Source organism: Coregonus lavaretus, assembly GCF_964263955.1.
Source record: "Coregonus lavaretus genome assembly, chromosome: 20".
Lineage (NCBI taxonomy): Eukaryota > Metazoa > Chordata > Actinopteri > Salmoniformes > Salmonidae > Coregonus > Coregonus lavaretus.
Genome location: NC_140007.1, coordinates 39,310,514 through 39,325,861, shown reverse-complemented (window position 1 = coordinate 39,325,861; position 15,348 = coordinate 39,310,514). Strand labels below are relative to the sequence as shown.

At 44.1% G+C, this 15,348-nt stretch overlaps 1 protein-coding gene across 1 annotated transcript in view; it reads left to right on the top strand.

Annotated features, from left to right (window-relative positions):
• The window catches only part of LOC311147809 (complement C1q-like protein 4), a gene marked incomplete at both ends in the record, with an annotated part of 35,848 nt that extends 20,963 nt beyond the window's left edge, over window positions 1–14,885 (top strand). Inside the window, one exon of the mRNA XM_084184599.1 lies at window positions 14,706–14,885. Coding sequence (XP_084040725.1) covers window positions 14,706–14,885 — 180 coding nt within the window. The remainder of the gene's footprint in view (window positions 1–14,705) is intronic.
• Between the last annotated feature and the right edge of the window lie 463 nt (window positions 14,886–15,348).

Here is a 15,348-nt window from a genome sequence, read left to right as displayed (position 1 = left end):
GAAACCTTTTTTAGGGCAATGTTTGCTGTTAAATTCTACACTGAAACCTTTTTGAGGGCAATGTTTGCTGTTCAATTCTACATTGAAACCTTTTTGAGGGCAATGTTTGCTGTTACATTCTACACTGAAACCTTTTTGAGGGCAATGTTTGCTGTTAAATTCTACACTGAAACCTTTTTGGAGGGCAATGTTTGCTGTTAAATTCTACACTGAAACCTTTTTGAGTGCAATGTTTGCTGTTAAATTCTACACTGAAACCTTTTTGAGGGCAATGTTTGCTGTTAAATTCTACACTGAAACCTTTTCGAGGGCAATGTTTGCTGTTAAATTCTACGCTGAAACCTTTTTGAGGACAATGTTTGCTGTTAAATTCTAATTGTTTTGTGTCTCCTCACTTTTGTTTATTGTTTATTTCACTTGCTTTGGCAATGTAAACACGTTTCCCATGCCAATAAAGCCTCTTTGAATTGAATTGAGAAGGACCGAGAAAGGGACAGAGAGAGGGGTACAGAAAGAGAGGGACAGAGAGAGAGGGACAGAAAGAGAGGGACATAGAGAGAGGGACAGAAAGAGAGGGACATAGAGAGAGGGACAGAAAGAGAGGGACAGAGAGAGAGGGACAGAAAGAGAGAGCGAGATAGGAAGAAGAGAGAGAGAAAGAGAGAAAGATTCACAGGGAGATGGAGATGGCCATGGGGAGGGGGAGTGAGCTCCTCAATGTGAGGCCACCACACTGAACTGATCCTGGGGCTGTGAGGAGCAAAGGGGCCCCTGGGGGCCAGCATAGAGCCTGGGGCTGTCTCTGGTAAACGGGCCTGGGAGGGAGGGAGAGAGGAGGGGAGGGTGGAGGGGAGGGAGAGAGAGAGGGAGAGAGGAAGAGAGGGGGTAGCAGCTGCACTCTCATTTTATATACAACCCAAGATGTGTGAACATATGTGTCGAAAGAGACAGAAAAGGATAGATTAAATGAGAAACAGAAAAAAGGCCAGAGGAAGGTGGTGGTGGTGAAAGACGAGGGAGGTGGGGCTAGGGTAATAAACTGATCAAGCACGGCTATTCTGTGATACCGGTAGGGAGATGTGAGGGTATACAAAGTTATGTTTTTATCTGTGGTGCCTTGGTTCACTGGTAATAAAAGTGACAGGATTCATTGGCTGTGATATACTGACCACTTAGAGCGAAGACAATAGAAAAGTAGCTCTTAATAAAACCTCCCAGGAAAACTTTCAGGGAACCATAGTAAAACATTCTCAGAACCTCCCTGCAACCTAAAAAGTTACGTTCCCAGAACAGGCAAAATGTTAACTTCCGTTTAAAAAACGTTCAGTTTTACCGGTCAAGAAACGTATGGCTTTGTTCCCAGAACCAATGGGAAACCAAAAACGTACATTCCCACAACTTCCAAAGAACCAAATGTGCTAGCTGGGTGGTTCCTTGAGTATTGTCATAAACAAGGGATACCAATGATATCTATGTTATATCACTGTCGTGACACAACTGGTATGTAAGGGATACCCGTGACGCCCTGTACATTATCTGGAAGTAATGGACGACGTGGTAGGGACGATGCGCATATTATATAAAATGTGCAAAGTGTACAAATGGAGATCATACTGCCTTCATTGCCTCCGATTTAATATTTCCCTGGGTCTTTTTTTTATACTCTTTTAATAGATCACATGAAAGTGGTTTCACACGCCCATGTTAAAATGTCAGGCCCACTCTGTAATGACCAGCACCTGTATTAACTCCAGAAAGAAGTGACATTGGGTGCTTCCCAAATAGCACATTATTCCCTACATAGTGCACTACTTTTGAACACAGCCATATGGGCCCTGGTTGAAAGTAGTGTGCTAAATAGGGAATAGGGTGCCATTTGGGGTCCAGCCATGGATATGGTAGAGCTGCTGAAATATATTATAATTAGCCTTCAGGGTATTGTAGCTAAGGAAGCTCTGACTCTGGCTGTACACTGTGCTTCTCAATATGTGAGCTTAAATCGGTGTGTTTTGTAGAAATTGATATAACCTGTGATATAACCTGTATTTGATACTTCAAGGCAACCAACAAAAGAGTTAATGATTATGTAATATAAATCTCTCAAAATAGACGTCTTTTGATCTTTCATGCCACAGTAATTACATACACTGAGTATACCAAACATTAGGAACACCTTCTGAATATTGAGTTTCACCTCACGCTTTTGCCCTCAGAACCGCCTTAATTTGTCTCAACAAAAAGCATTCCACAGGGATACTGGCCCCTGTTGACTCCAATGCTTCTCACTGTTGTGTCAAGTTGGCTGGATGTCCATTGGGTGGTGGACCATTCTTGATACACACAGGAAATTGTAGAGCGTGAAAAACCCAGCAGCGTTGCAGTTCTTGACGGTGCGCAAAGTCACTTAAATCTTTTCACCCTCTGAATGGCACACATACAAAATCCATGTCTCAATTGTCTCAAAGCTTAAAAATCCTTCTTTAGTCTGTCTCCTTCCCATCATCAACACTGATTAAAGTGGATTTAAGAAGTGACATCAATAAGGGATCATAGCTTTCACCTGGATTCACCTGATCAGTCCATGTCATGGAATGAGCAGGTGTTCCTAATGTTTTGTACACTCAGTGTATATGTTTTTAAATAACATTCTTAGAACGTTCTGTATAAAATATTAGGAACACCTTCCTAATATTGAGTTGCACCCCCTTTTGCCCTCAGACCAGTCTCAATTTGTCATGGCATGGACTTAATTTCCCTTTCCCTTTCTACAAGGTTTCGAAAGCATTCCACAGAGATGCTGGCCCATGTTGACTACAATGCTTCCCACAGTTGTGTCAAGTTGGCTGCATTCTCATCGACGGGGCTGTAGTGGAACAGGTTGAGAGCTTCAAGTTCCTTGGTGTCCACATCACCAACGAACTATCATGGTCCAAACACACCAAGACAGTCGTGAAGAGGGCACGACAAAGCCTATTCCCCCTCAGGAGACTGAAACGATTTGGCATGGGTCCTCAGATCCTCAAAAAATTATACAGCTGCACCATCGAGAGCATCCTGACTGGTTGCATCACCGCCTGGTATGGCAACTGCTTGGCCTCCGACCGCAAGGAACTACAGAGGGTAGTGCGTACGGCCCAGTACATCACTGGGGCCAAGCTTCCTGCCATCCAGGACCTCTATACCAGGCGGTGTCAGAGGAAGGCCCTCAAAATTGTCAAAGACTCCAGCCACCCTAGTCATAGACTGTTCTCTCTGCTACCGCACGACAAGCGGTACCGGAGTGCCAAGTCTAGGTCCAAAAGACTTCTCAACAGCTTCTACCCCCAAGCCATAAGACTCCTGAACAGCTAATCATGGCTACCCAGACTATTTGCACTGCCCCTCCACCCCATATTTTTACGCTGCTGCTACTCTGTTAATTATTTATGCATAGTCACTTTAACTCTACCCACATGTACATATTACTTCAACTACCTCAACTAGCCGGTGCCCCCGCACATTGACTCTGCACCGGTACCCCCCTGTATATATAGCCTCCCTACTGTTATTTTATTTTACTTCTGCTCTTTTTTTTATTAAAAATAAATGCACTGTTGGTTAAGGGCTGTAAGTAAGCATTTCACTGTAATGTCTGCACCTGTTGTATTCGGCGCATATGGCCAATAAAATTTGATTTGATTTGATCTCCTTTGGGTGGTGGACCATTCTTGATACACACGGGAAACTGTTGAGCATGAAAAATCCAGCGGCGTTGCAGTTCTTCACACAAACTGGTGTGCCATGCACCTACTATCATACCCCGTTCAAAGGCACTTAAATATTTTGTCTTGCCCATTCACCCTCTGAATGGCACACATACACAATCCATGTCTCAATTGTCTCAAGGCTTAAAAATCCTTCTTTAACCTGTCTCCTCCCCTTCATCTACACTGATTGAAGTGGATTTAACAGGTGACATCAATAAGGGATCATAGCTTTCACCTGGATTCACCTGATCAGTCCATGTCATGGAATGAGCAGGTGTTCCTAATGTTTTGTACACTCAGTGTATATGTTTTTAAATAACATTCTTAGAACGTTCTCTGAACGTTACTAATGTTTTCTTATGGTTTTTATGGAAAGTTTTCTTAATGTTCCGAGAACATGACTTTAAATAAAACCATGAGGAAACCTGCAGAAAACGTTATGCTGAAGTACTGACATTTCCACAGATGTTTCTTAAGCGCTAGCTGGGTGTCCTGCACTATTCCCAGAAAGTTGTGGGCAGTTTGTATGCAAAATAACCATAGGACAACCACGTTTTCACCAAGCTCTAAGAAACATGGTTCTCAGATCGTTATGTGCTAGCTGAGCAGGGACGGACTGGTACCAGAAAACAGCCCGGCCATTTGTAACCAACCGGACCATTCTTTTCCCCTCAAGGCACCCTCACTGGCCCATTCTATTGCTCCGAGGTCCCCATTATTAGCCAAATAATGACATTTCTGCACTTAAACCCCAATTTAGACAGGCCCACTGGGCTTAAGATGGACCAGCCCATCTGGCATTTGCTAGAATTGCCCTATGGTCAGTCAGTCTCTGTGAGGGACTGTAAATTAATAGATTAATGATAGCACCATCACAAAGTTAATGAGGGGTTAGGGGAGATGTTGCGTTTAAGAAGTATAGCATGACATATTACCCCTCCATGATATATTATATAACATAGCATAGATAGATAAGGCAACTGCAAATGTGGTAGAATATTAAATATCAAATCTCAATTTCTTTAAATGGCAATAGCAGGGAAAACACTGCTGTCACCATCATAACCATGTCATAACCTGTCACCACCATAACCTTTAACTTCAACCACGCGTCATGTCCCCTAACAGCAATAAGGAAACCTACCACTAAAACAGACACATACAGGTAGAGTTAACACAGGAAATATCCCCTGGAGGAATCACATCACATGACAGTCTCTGGATTCATTAATTAGTATACCGATTTCACCTAATTCAAACAGACATCGATAATTAGTACACAAATGCAACGTCTAGGTAACGTTTAGACACATTCACTTTTTCTCTCTCTAATGCCTGATGCACTTGTCTGGCCATCGTGACATGTTCAGTGTGTGGGTATCTATATATCTGTCTTGTGGTGTTCTCTCAGTCTGGCCCTCACAACACTTACCTCCCTATTGCTTCGTCCCTCAGCCCACTGTCTACCAACCTCCATTAACACATCTATCTTCCTATCCTCTCATCCCCTGATCTCTCTCTCTCTCTCTCTCTCTCTCTCTCTCTCTCTCTCTCTCTCTCTCTCTCTCTCTCTCTCTCTCTCTCTCTCTCTCTCTCTCTCTCTCTCTCTCTCTCTCTCTCTCTCTCTCTCTCTCTCTTCCTTTCTGTCTCTCTGTCAACCAACTTGTCTTGTTTTGCCATCCTTTTACTGTCATGCTTTTGGAGGTTTTGCGTCTTGGTCATGTTATTTTTATCTCGCCCTCCATTCCCCTGGCTCGGTGTAGAACTGACTATCCTTATTTTATTATATCCCTCTATCTATCCCTCTGACTGCCCACTGAGCAACACAATGTTATAAAGGGTGGACAAAAACCCTTTCAAACTTACACACCTGCCCCTCTCAACAAGCCTGTTAATACGATGACATGGTCTGTTGAGTATGAGTTACACAGAATGTGGGACCAGTGTTTAAGAAATTAGTGTTCTTTTGTTAGAGTGTCCACCTTGAGATTGGAAGGTTGGGGGTTCGATCCCAGGTTGAGTCATACCAAAGTGGGACCCGATGCCTCTCTGCTTGGCACTCCACATTAAGGAGATGGATTGGGGGTAAGGCTCAATGGGCCATTCTGGCTTAGACAAGGCTTACTTTCTAATGATTAGTCAGGTATGTACTGCTTTAGCATATACTATATATATATACAGTGCCATACAAAGTATTCATCCCCCTTGGCGTTTTTCCTATTTTGTTGCGTTACAACCTGTAATTTAAATGGATTTTTATTTGGATTTCATGTAATGGACATACATAAAATAGTCCAAATTGGTGAAGTGAAATGAAAAAAAATACTTTTTTCAAAGAATTCTAAAAAATAAATAACGGAAAAGTGGTGCGTGCATATGTATTCACCCGCTTTGCTATGAAGCCCCTAAATAAGATCCGGTGCAACCAATTACCTTCAGAAGTCACATAATTAGTTTAATAAAGTCCACATGTGTGCAATCTAAGTGTCACATGATCTCAGTATATATACACCTGTTCTGAAAGGCCCCAGAGTCTGCAACACCACTATGCAAGGGGCACCACCAAGCAAGCGGCACCATGAAGACCAAGGAGCTCTCCAAACAGGTGAGGGACAAAGTTGTGGAGAAGTACAGATCAGGATTGGGTTATAAAAAATATCAGAAACTTTGAACATCCCACGGAGCACCATTAAATCCGTTATTAAAAAATGGAACGAATATGGCACCACAACAAACCTGCCAAGAGAGGGCCACCCACCAAAACTCACGGACCAGGCAAGGAGGGCGTTAATCAGACAAGCAACAAAGAGACCAAAGATAACCCTGAAGGAGCTGCAAAGCTCCACAGCGGAGATTGGAGTATCTGTCCATAGGACCACTTTAAGCCGTAAACTCCACAGAGCTGGGCTTTATGGAAGAGTGGCCAGAAAAAAGCCATTGCTTAAAGAAAAAAATTAACAAACACATTTGGTGTTCGCCTAAAGCCATGTGGGAGACTCCCCAAACATATGGAAGAATGACACTGGTCAGATGACACTAAAATTGAGCTTTTTGACCATGAAGGAAAACGCTATCTTTGGCGCAAACCCAACACCTCTCAACACCCCGAGAACACCATCCCCACAGTGAAGCATGGTGGTGGCAGCATCATGCTGTGGGGATGTTTTTCATCGGCAAGGACTGGGAAACTGGTCAGAATTGAAGAAATGATGGATGGCGCTAAATACAGGGAAATTCTTGAGGGAAACCTGTTTCAGTCTTCCAGAGATTTGAGACTGGGACAGAGGTTCACCTTCCAGCAGGACAATTTTTTATTTTTTTATTTCACCTTTATTTAACCAGGTAAGCCAGTTGAGAACAGGTTCTCATTTACAACTGCGACCTGGCCAAGACAAAGCAAAGTAGTGCAACAAAAACAACACAGAGTTACATATGGGGTAAAAAAAAAAACATAAAGTCAGAGATACAACAGAAAATATATATACAGTGTGTGCAAATGTAGCAAGTTATGGAGGTAAGGCAATAAATAGGCTATAGTGCAGAATAATTACAATAGTATTAACACTGGAATGCTAGATGTGCAAGAGATTATGTGCAAATAGAGATACTGGGGTGCAAAAGAGCAAATTAAATAACAATATAGGGATGAGGTAGTTGGGTGGGCTAATTTCAGATGGGCTGTGTACAGGTGCAGTGATCGGTAAGGTGCTCTGACAACTGATGCTTAAAGTTATTGAGGGAGATAAGAGTCTCCAGCTTCAGGGATTTTTGCAATTCGTTCCAGTCATTGGCAGCAGAGAACTGGAAGGAATGGCGGCCAAAGGAGGTGTTGGCTTTGGGAATGACCAGTGAGATATACCTGCTGGAGCGCAGACTACGGGTGGGTGCTGCTATGGTGACCAATGAGCTAAGATAAGGCGGGGATTTGCCTAGCAGTGATTTATAGATGGCCTGGAGCCAGTGGGTTTGACGACGAACATGTAGTGAGGACCAGCCAACAAGAGCGTACAGGTCACAGTGGTGGGTAGTGTATGGGGCTTTGGAGACAAAACGGATGGCACTGTGATAGACTACATCCAATTTGCTGAGTAGAGTGTTGGAGGCTATTTTATAAATGACATCGCCGAAGTCAAGGATCGGTAGGATAGTCAGTTTTACGAGGGCATGTTTGGCAGCATGAGTGAAGGAGGCTTTGTTGCGAAATAGGAAGCCGATTCTAGATTTAACTTTGGATTGGAGATTCTTTATGTGAGTCTGGAAGTTGAGTTTACAGTCTAACCAGACACCTAGATATTTGTAGTTGTCCACATACTCTAGGTCAGACCCGTCGAGAGTGGTGATTCTAGTCGGGTGGGCGGGTGCTAGCAGCGTTCGATTGAAAAGCATGCATTTAGTTTTACTAGTGTTTAAGAGCAGTTGAAGGCTACTGAAGGATTGTTGTATGGCATTGAAGCTCGTTTGGAGGTTTGTTAACACAGTGTCCAATGAAGGGCCAGATGTATACAAAATGGTGTCGTCTGCGTAGAGGTGGATCTGAGAGTCACCAGCAGCAAGAGCGACATCATTGATATACACGGAGAAAAGTGTCGGCCCAAGAATTGAACCCTGTGGCACCCCCATAGAGACTGCCATAGGTCCAGACAACAGGCCCTCCGATTTGACACACTGAACTCTATCTGAGAAGTAGTTGGTGAACCAGGCGAGGCAGTCATTTGAGAAACCAAGGCTATTTAGTCTGCCAATAAGAATGCGGTGGTTGACAGAGTCGAAAGCCTTGGCCAGGTCGATGAAGACGGCTGCACAGTACTGTCTATTATCAATCGCGGTTATAATATCGTTTAGGACCTTGAGCGTGGCTGAAGTGCACCCGTGACCAGCTCGGAAACCGGATTGCATAGCGGAGAAGGTACGGTGGTATTCGAAATGGTCGATGATCTGTTTATTAACTTGGCTTTCGAATACTTTCGAAAGGCAGGGCAGGATGGATATAGGTCTGTAGCAGTTTGGATCTAGAGTGTCACCCCCTTTGAAGAGGGGGATGACCGCGGCAGCTTTCCAATCTCTGGGGATCTCAGACGTTATGAAAGAGAGGTTGAACCGACAATTTCGGCGGCTAGTTTTAGGAAGAAAGGGTCCAGATTGTCTAGCCCAGCTGATTTGTAGGGGTCCAGATTTTGCAGCGCTTTCAAAACATCAGCTGTCTGAATTTGTGTGAAGGAGAAGCGGGGGGGGCATGGGCAAGTTGCAGCAGAGGGTGCAGAGTTGGTGGCCGGGTTAGTGGTAGCCAGATGGAAAGCATGGCCAGCTGTAGCAAAATGCTTGTTGAAATTCTCGATTATTGTAGATTTATCGGTGGAGATAGTGTTTCCTAGCCTCAGTGCAGTGGGCAGCTGGGAGGAAGTGCTCTTATTCTCCATGGACTTTACAGTGTCCCAAAACTTTTTGGAGTTAGTGCTACAGGATGCAAATTTCTGTTTGAAAAAGTTAGCCTTTGCTTTCCTGACTGCTTGTGTATATTGGTTCCTAACTTCCCTGAAAAGTTGCATATCGCGGGGGCTTTTTGATGCTAATGCTGTACGCCACAGGATGTTTTTGTGCTGGTCAAGGGCAGTCAAGTCTGAGGAGAACCAGGGGCTATATCGGTTCTTAGTTCTGTATTTTTTGAATGGGGCATGTTTATTTAAGATTGAGAGGAAATTACTTTTAAGGAACAACCAGGCATCCTCTACTGACGGAATGAGATCTATATCCATCCAGGATACCTGGGCCAGGTCAATTAGGAAGGCCTCCTCGCTAAAGTGTTTTAGGGAGCGTTTGACAGTGATGAGGGGTGGTTGTTTGACCGCGGACCCGTTACGGACGCAGGCAATAAGGCAGTGATCGCTGAGATCCTGGTTGAAGACAGCTGAGGTGTATTTAGAGGGTATGTTAGTCAGGATGATATCTATGAGGGTACCCATGTTTAAGGATTTAGGGTTGTACCTGGTAGGTTCGTTAATAATTTGCGTGAGGTTGAGGGCATCTAGCTTGGATTGTAGGATGGCTGGGGTATTAAGCATATCCCAATTTAGGTCACCAAGCAGTACAAACTCAGAGGATAAATGGGGGGCAATCAATTCACATATGGTGTCCAGGGCACAGCTGGGGGCTGAGGGGGGTCTGTAGCAAGCGGCAACAGTGAGAGACTTATTTCTGGAAAGGTGGATTTTTAGAAGTAGAAGCTCAAACTGTTTGGGCACAGACCTGGATAGTATGATAGAGCTCTGCAGGCTATCTCTACAGTAGATTGCAACTCCACCCCCTTTGGCAGTTCTATCTAGACGGAAAATGTTATAGTTGGGGATGGAAATTTCAGAATTTTTGGTGGCCTTCCTGAGCCAGGATTCAGACACTGCTAGAACATCAGGGTTGGCAGAGTGTGCTAACGCAGTGAATAACTCAAACTTAGGAAGTAGACTTCTGATATTTATGTGCAAGAAACCAAGACTTTTGCGATTACAGAAGTCAACAAATGATAGCTCCTGGGGAGTAGGAGTGATACTGGGGGCTACAGGGCCTGGGTTAGCCTCTACATCACCAGAGGAACAGAGGAGGACTAGAATAAGGATACGGCTAAAGGCTTTAAGAACTGGTCTTCTAGTGCGTTGGGTACATAGAATAAAGGGGGCAGATTTCCGGGTGTTATAGAAAAGATTCAGGGCATTATGTACAGACAAGGATATGGAAGGATATGAGTAAAGTGGAGGTAAACCTAAGCGTTGGGTAACACTGAAAGAGATAGTATCTCTAGAGGCATCAATTGAGTCGGTCTCTGAGTGTATGGGTGGAGGGACAAAAGAGCTAACTAAGGCAGGTTTAGCTAGGCTGGGGGGTCTACAGTGATATAGTACAATTAGAAATAACCGAAACAACAATAAACTAACCATGTTTGGGCTGAGGCTAAACATAAACAGGATGTAGTACCGTAAAAAAGGAACAGTCCAGCAGATATCAGCTGTATAGCTGAGTTATCATAAGGTCCGGTGGTGAAGTGCTAGTGAGTAAGAGGCCACGGCTAGCGTGTGCTACGTCCGTTTTGTTGTAGCCAGCTGGTAGCGAAGAATCCGGAGTTAAAGGTCCAGTGATTCCGGCGGAAAAACTGATATGTTCTGGGTCGATAACGCGCAGTGCTGACTGGCCGAATATCCGGTGATCAAAGTCCAGTGATTAAAATTAATCCCGCGGAAAAAAATCAAATGTTCTGGGTGAAACACTGCTAGCTGTGGCTAATAGCAAGTAGCTAGTCCAGTAGCTAGTTCAGTTTAGTGAGTAAGCGTGTGCTAACGGGCCAGGGCTAGCAGATGGATGGAATCTTCGTGGTTACGTCGTAACCACATCAGACGATTTCGTCGGCAGACCAGTCGTGTAGGATCGGCGGGGCTCCGTGTCAATACTATGTGGTCCCGTCCGGTTGATAGAGAGGTAGATAGCCGGGAGATGGGCCTAGCTCAGGTTGATTAGCCAGACCACAGCGTCCGTTTTGTTGTAGCCAGCTGGTAGCGATTAATCCGGAGTTAAAGGTCCAGTGAATCAGTGATTCCGCGGAAAAACTGATATGTTCTGGGTCGATAACGCGCTGTGCAGACTGGCCGAATATCCGGTGATCAATGTCCAATGATTAAAATTAATCCCGCGGAAAAGAAATCCAATGTTCTGGGTGAAAACACCGCTAGCTGTGGCTAATAGCAAATAGCAAGTAGCTAGTTAGCTGGCTAGCTAGTTTCAACTGGAGATTCTAGATTCTAGATAAAGGTAAGTCAATAATAGAATCCGTTCCACATTGAGTGAGGCGGGTTGCAGGAAAGTATATCTTGTAGAAGGATGAAAAGTCTGATAGGGAAATATGTACGAAAAATGTACGAAAATAGGGTATTTACAGGAAACATTTAAATGTCAAAGCCCAGACCTCAATCCAATTGAGAATCTGTGGTACACCAGCGGAACCCATCCAACTTGAAGGTGCTGGAGCAGTTTTGCCTTGAAGAATGGGAAAAAATCCCAGTGGCTAGATGTGCCAAGCTTATAGAGACATACCCCAAGAGACATGCAGCTGTAATTGCTTCAAAGGTGGCTCTACAAAGTATTGACTTTGGGGGGGTGAATATTTATGCACGCTCAAGTTTTCTGTTTTTTTTGTCTTATTTCTTGTTTGTTTCACAATAAAAAATATTTTGCATCTTCAAAGTGGTAGGAATGTTGTGTAAATCAAATGATACAAACCCCAAAAAAATCCATTTTAATTCCAGGTTGCAAGGCAACAAAATAGGAAAAATGCCAAGGGGGGTGAATACTTTCGCAAGCCACTGTATACATATATATCTATATATATCATAATGCACCTTGTTGGGGAGATGGACATAAGGGCTCATACATGCTTATAAAGCATTATTATACTTGTCAACTTTATGTAAAGTGATACCAATGGCACAGTAAAGTGGTGTGATTGAGTGACATGACGTTAGTTGAGCTGCAGATCATATTCTGTGCCTGTCGTGTCATGTCTTGGAGATATACGTCGGTCATCTGGGGGGCTGACAGAGATTGAGTGGTCTATGCTCAGTACTCACACCGTGGCTGCCTAGACATGAAGCCTGATAGATAGATACAAGGTCAGTTAGGCCACTGACACTTGACAGACAGACAGACAGACAGACATACAGTATGTCTATAGAGTTGAGATATAAATCTTACATACTTACTCCTCTCTTTTTTAAGACTGTAATAGTGTAGCTTTCCATCAGAGTATGACGTCACCTGGTTGGTTAGTGCTTCCTGCCTAACAGGGCCTTGTACAGGCTGCACTGGATAAACAGATGGATTGGGATCTAACCTCTGACCTCTTCCTCGATCACAACCATATTGTCTGTTATTATTTAGCAATGAAGCGGAAGGCTGATTGGCTAGTGTAGAATAGATGAGGAAGAGGGGTTCACATGGGACAATGGGTAGTCTACAGCAGTGGTCACCATCCTTTTCTGAGTGAAGATCACTTTCGCAGTCAAAAAGCAAGCTGAGATCTACCGCTCAAAATTTAAACATGACTTAAATGTAGCATTAACCTAATAAAAATGGTTCTGTAGGAGGTTTGTGCAGTAGGCCTAATACATTACACAGCACATTGGCTATATAACTGGCCTGCCAATATTGTTCTTCTCAGACCATATTAGATTTAAAAACTTGAGCTTTGATAACAAAATAGATCAATTGGTGTAGCACTTGTGAGGCACAGCTGAGCATAAATTGAAATACTGGACTTTTACTGGACTGATGCTACCAGCATCTGATGGTCATGGTGCTTTCAAGACAACTGGGAACTTGAAGAAAATAAACTAGGTCAAATCAGTGATCTTCAGCTCAGAAAGTCGGAGCTCTAGAAAGATGCTTGAGTTTCCGACTTCGAATTCCGAGTTGGATGACCTTTAAAAATATTTTAACCAGGCGGATCTAATTTTTTTCAGAGTTCCCAGTTGTCTTGAATGCAATGAAGTCGGAAGTCTGAGATTTCCGAGTTCCAAGTTGTTTTGAACATGGCATTAGTCTCAGCGGAGGGAGGGAGAGAGCAGCAGAGGGTTCGCCTCTCACGGTCTCTGCTCTCTCCTTCCTTTCCTCCGGTGAGACTGACTAGAGAGAGTGGAAACCCTTCCACCTAATGGCGAAACTCGAGTCGAACCACATCAGCCTCATGCACAAATTCATGTTGTTCCTATGACCAGAGAAAGTGAAATATTCCTTGATATTAAAATCGACATGACGAAATGCTAATAATAATACAAACGCAGGGCTATCGATAGCCTACACTTGGCTACTCATTCATTGTAGCTGCAGCGCGAGTGGAAGTAGGGAGAAGCGTGTTTTATGTTTTGTAATAGTGTTGAATAAAAACAGTTTTGACAGTGCTGAATAAAAAATTAGACATGAACTCACTCAAAACAGTCTCCCTCTGGTCATGGTTTTAAAAGTTATTAAATCTCACGTAGGCTAGTATCAAACTTCGCTGTGGCAGCTTTCCCAGTTTGCCCGGTAAGCGGAGAGTCTTTTCAGACAAATGAAATGTGCCCCGTGTAGCTCAGTTGGTAGAGCATGGCGCTTGCAACGCTCTGGATAAGAGCATCTGCTAAATGACTAAAGTTTAAAATGGGAACACTTTGCCTACCTGGTGCGCAGGGCTTCTGAATCAAGTGTGCCAACAGCGCAATATATTTAAACAAGGCGCGCAAGCCTTTATCGTTGGATTTCCTACAGAAATATTTGGTGATCGACTAGGAATGCCTTGAAGATCGACCAGTCGACTGGTTGGTGACCACTGGTCTACAGGGATGGAAGTCAGGAAGTCAGGCAGTCGGGCAGTCAGGTCCAGAAACAGCAACAGTATCTTCCCCCAGCAGCTATTGACCTGTTGCTTATGATGCTAACGCCCTAGCGCTAGTAGCAGAGCTCAATATGCATGGTATTGAGTGGCTGTCTGCGTCCCAAACGGCACCCTATTTCCTTTATAGTGCATTACTTTTGACCAGGGCCCATAGTCCTCTGGTCAAAAGTAGTGCAATAAAAGGGAGCCAATTGGGACGCATCCGCTGTGTCCGGCCCAGCCTGAGCATCAGACATATTTCCATTTGCATGCTGGTGGGGAGCTCAGTCTGTATTGACCCACAGGCAGTGGATCTTTACTTGTTTGTTAACACCTTTAATTGGGTTTACTCGTGTGGACACGGAGACACAAATGCATGAATTAAGTTACTATTACAAAGCAGGAGGGGGGGTTTGCCTATTGTAAAGCTTTAACCTTGATGGTGTCAACCAATGACATTTGCTCTGTCTGTTCTGTCCCTCTGTCTTCCCGTCTGTGTCTGTGTGTGTGTGTGTGTGTGTGTGTGTGTGTGTGTGTGTGTGTGTGTGTGTGTGTGTGTGTGTGTGAGACAGGTGAGGGCCAGTGCCATCGCCCAGGATGCGGACCAGAACTACGACTATGCGTCTAACAGTGTGATCCTGCATCTAGACGTGGGGGACGAGGTGTGTGTACAGCTGGATGGGGGGAAGGTCCATGGAGGAAACACCAACAAATACAGCACCTTTTCTGGGTTCCTCATCTACCCTGACTGACTGACTGACTGACTGACTGACTGACTGACTGACTGATTGACTGACCGACTGACTGACTTGACCGACCGACCTGACTGACTTGACCGACCTGACTGATTGACTGACCGACTGACTTGACCGACCGACCGACCGACCTGGCTGACTGACTGACTGACTTGACCGACCGACCTGACTGACTGACTGAACTTCACAACTTTAAAAATACAAGGGAGGCTGTGGGCAGACTGGAGGAGCTGAAGGCAACACAGACAGACACAGACAAACACACATACACAAACACACATACACACAAACACAAACATACAGTGCTATGAAAAAGTATTTGCCCCCTTTCTAATTTTCTCTACTTTTGCATATTTGTGATACTGAATGTTATCAGATCTTCAACCAAAACCTAATATTAGATAAAGGGAACATAAGTGAACAAATAACACAACAATTACATATTTATTTCATTTATTTC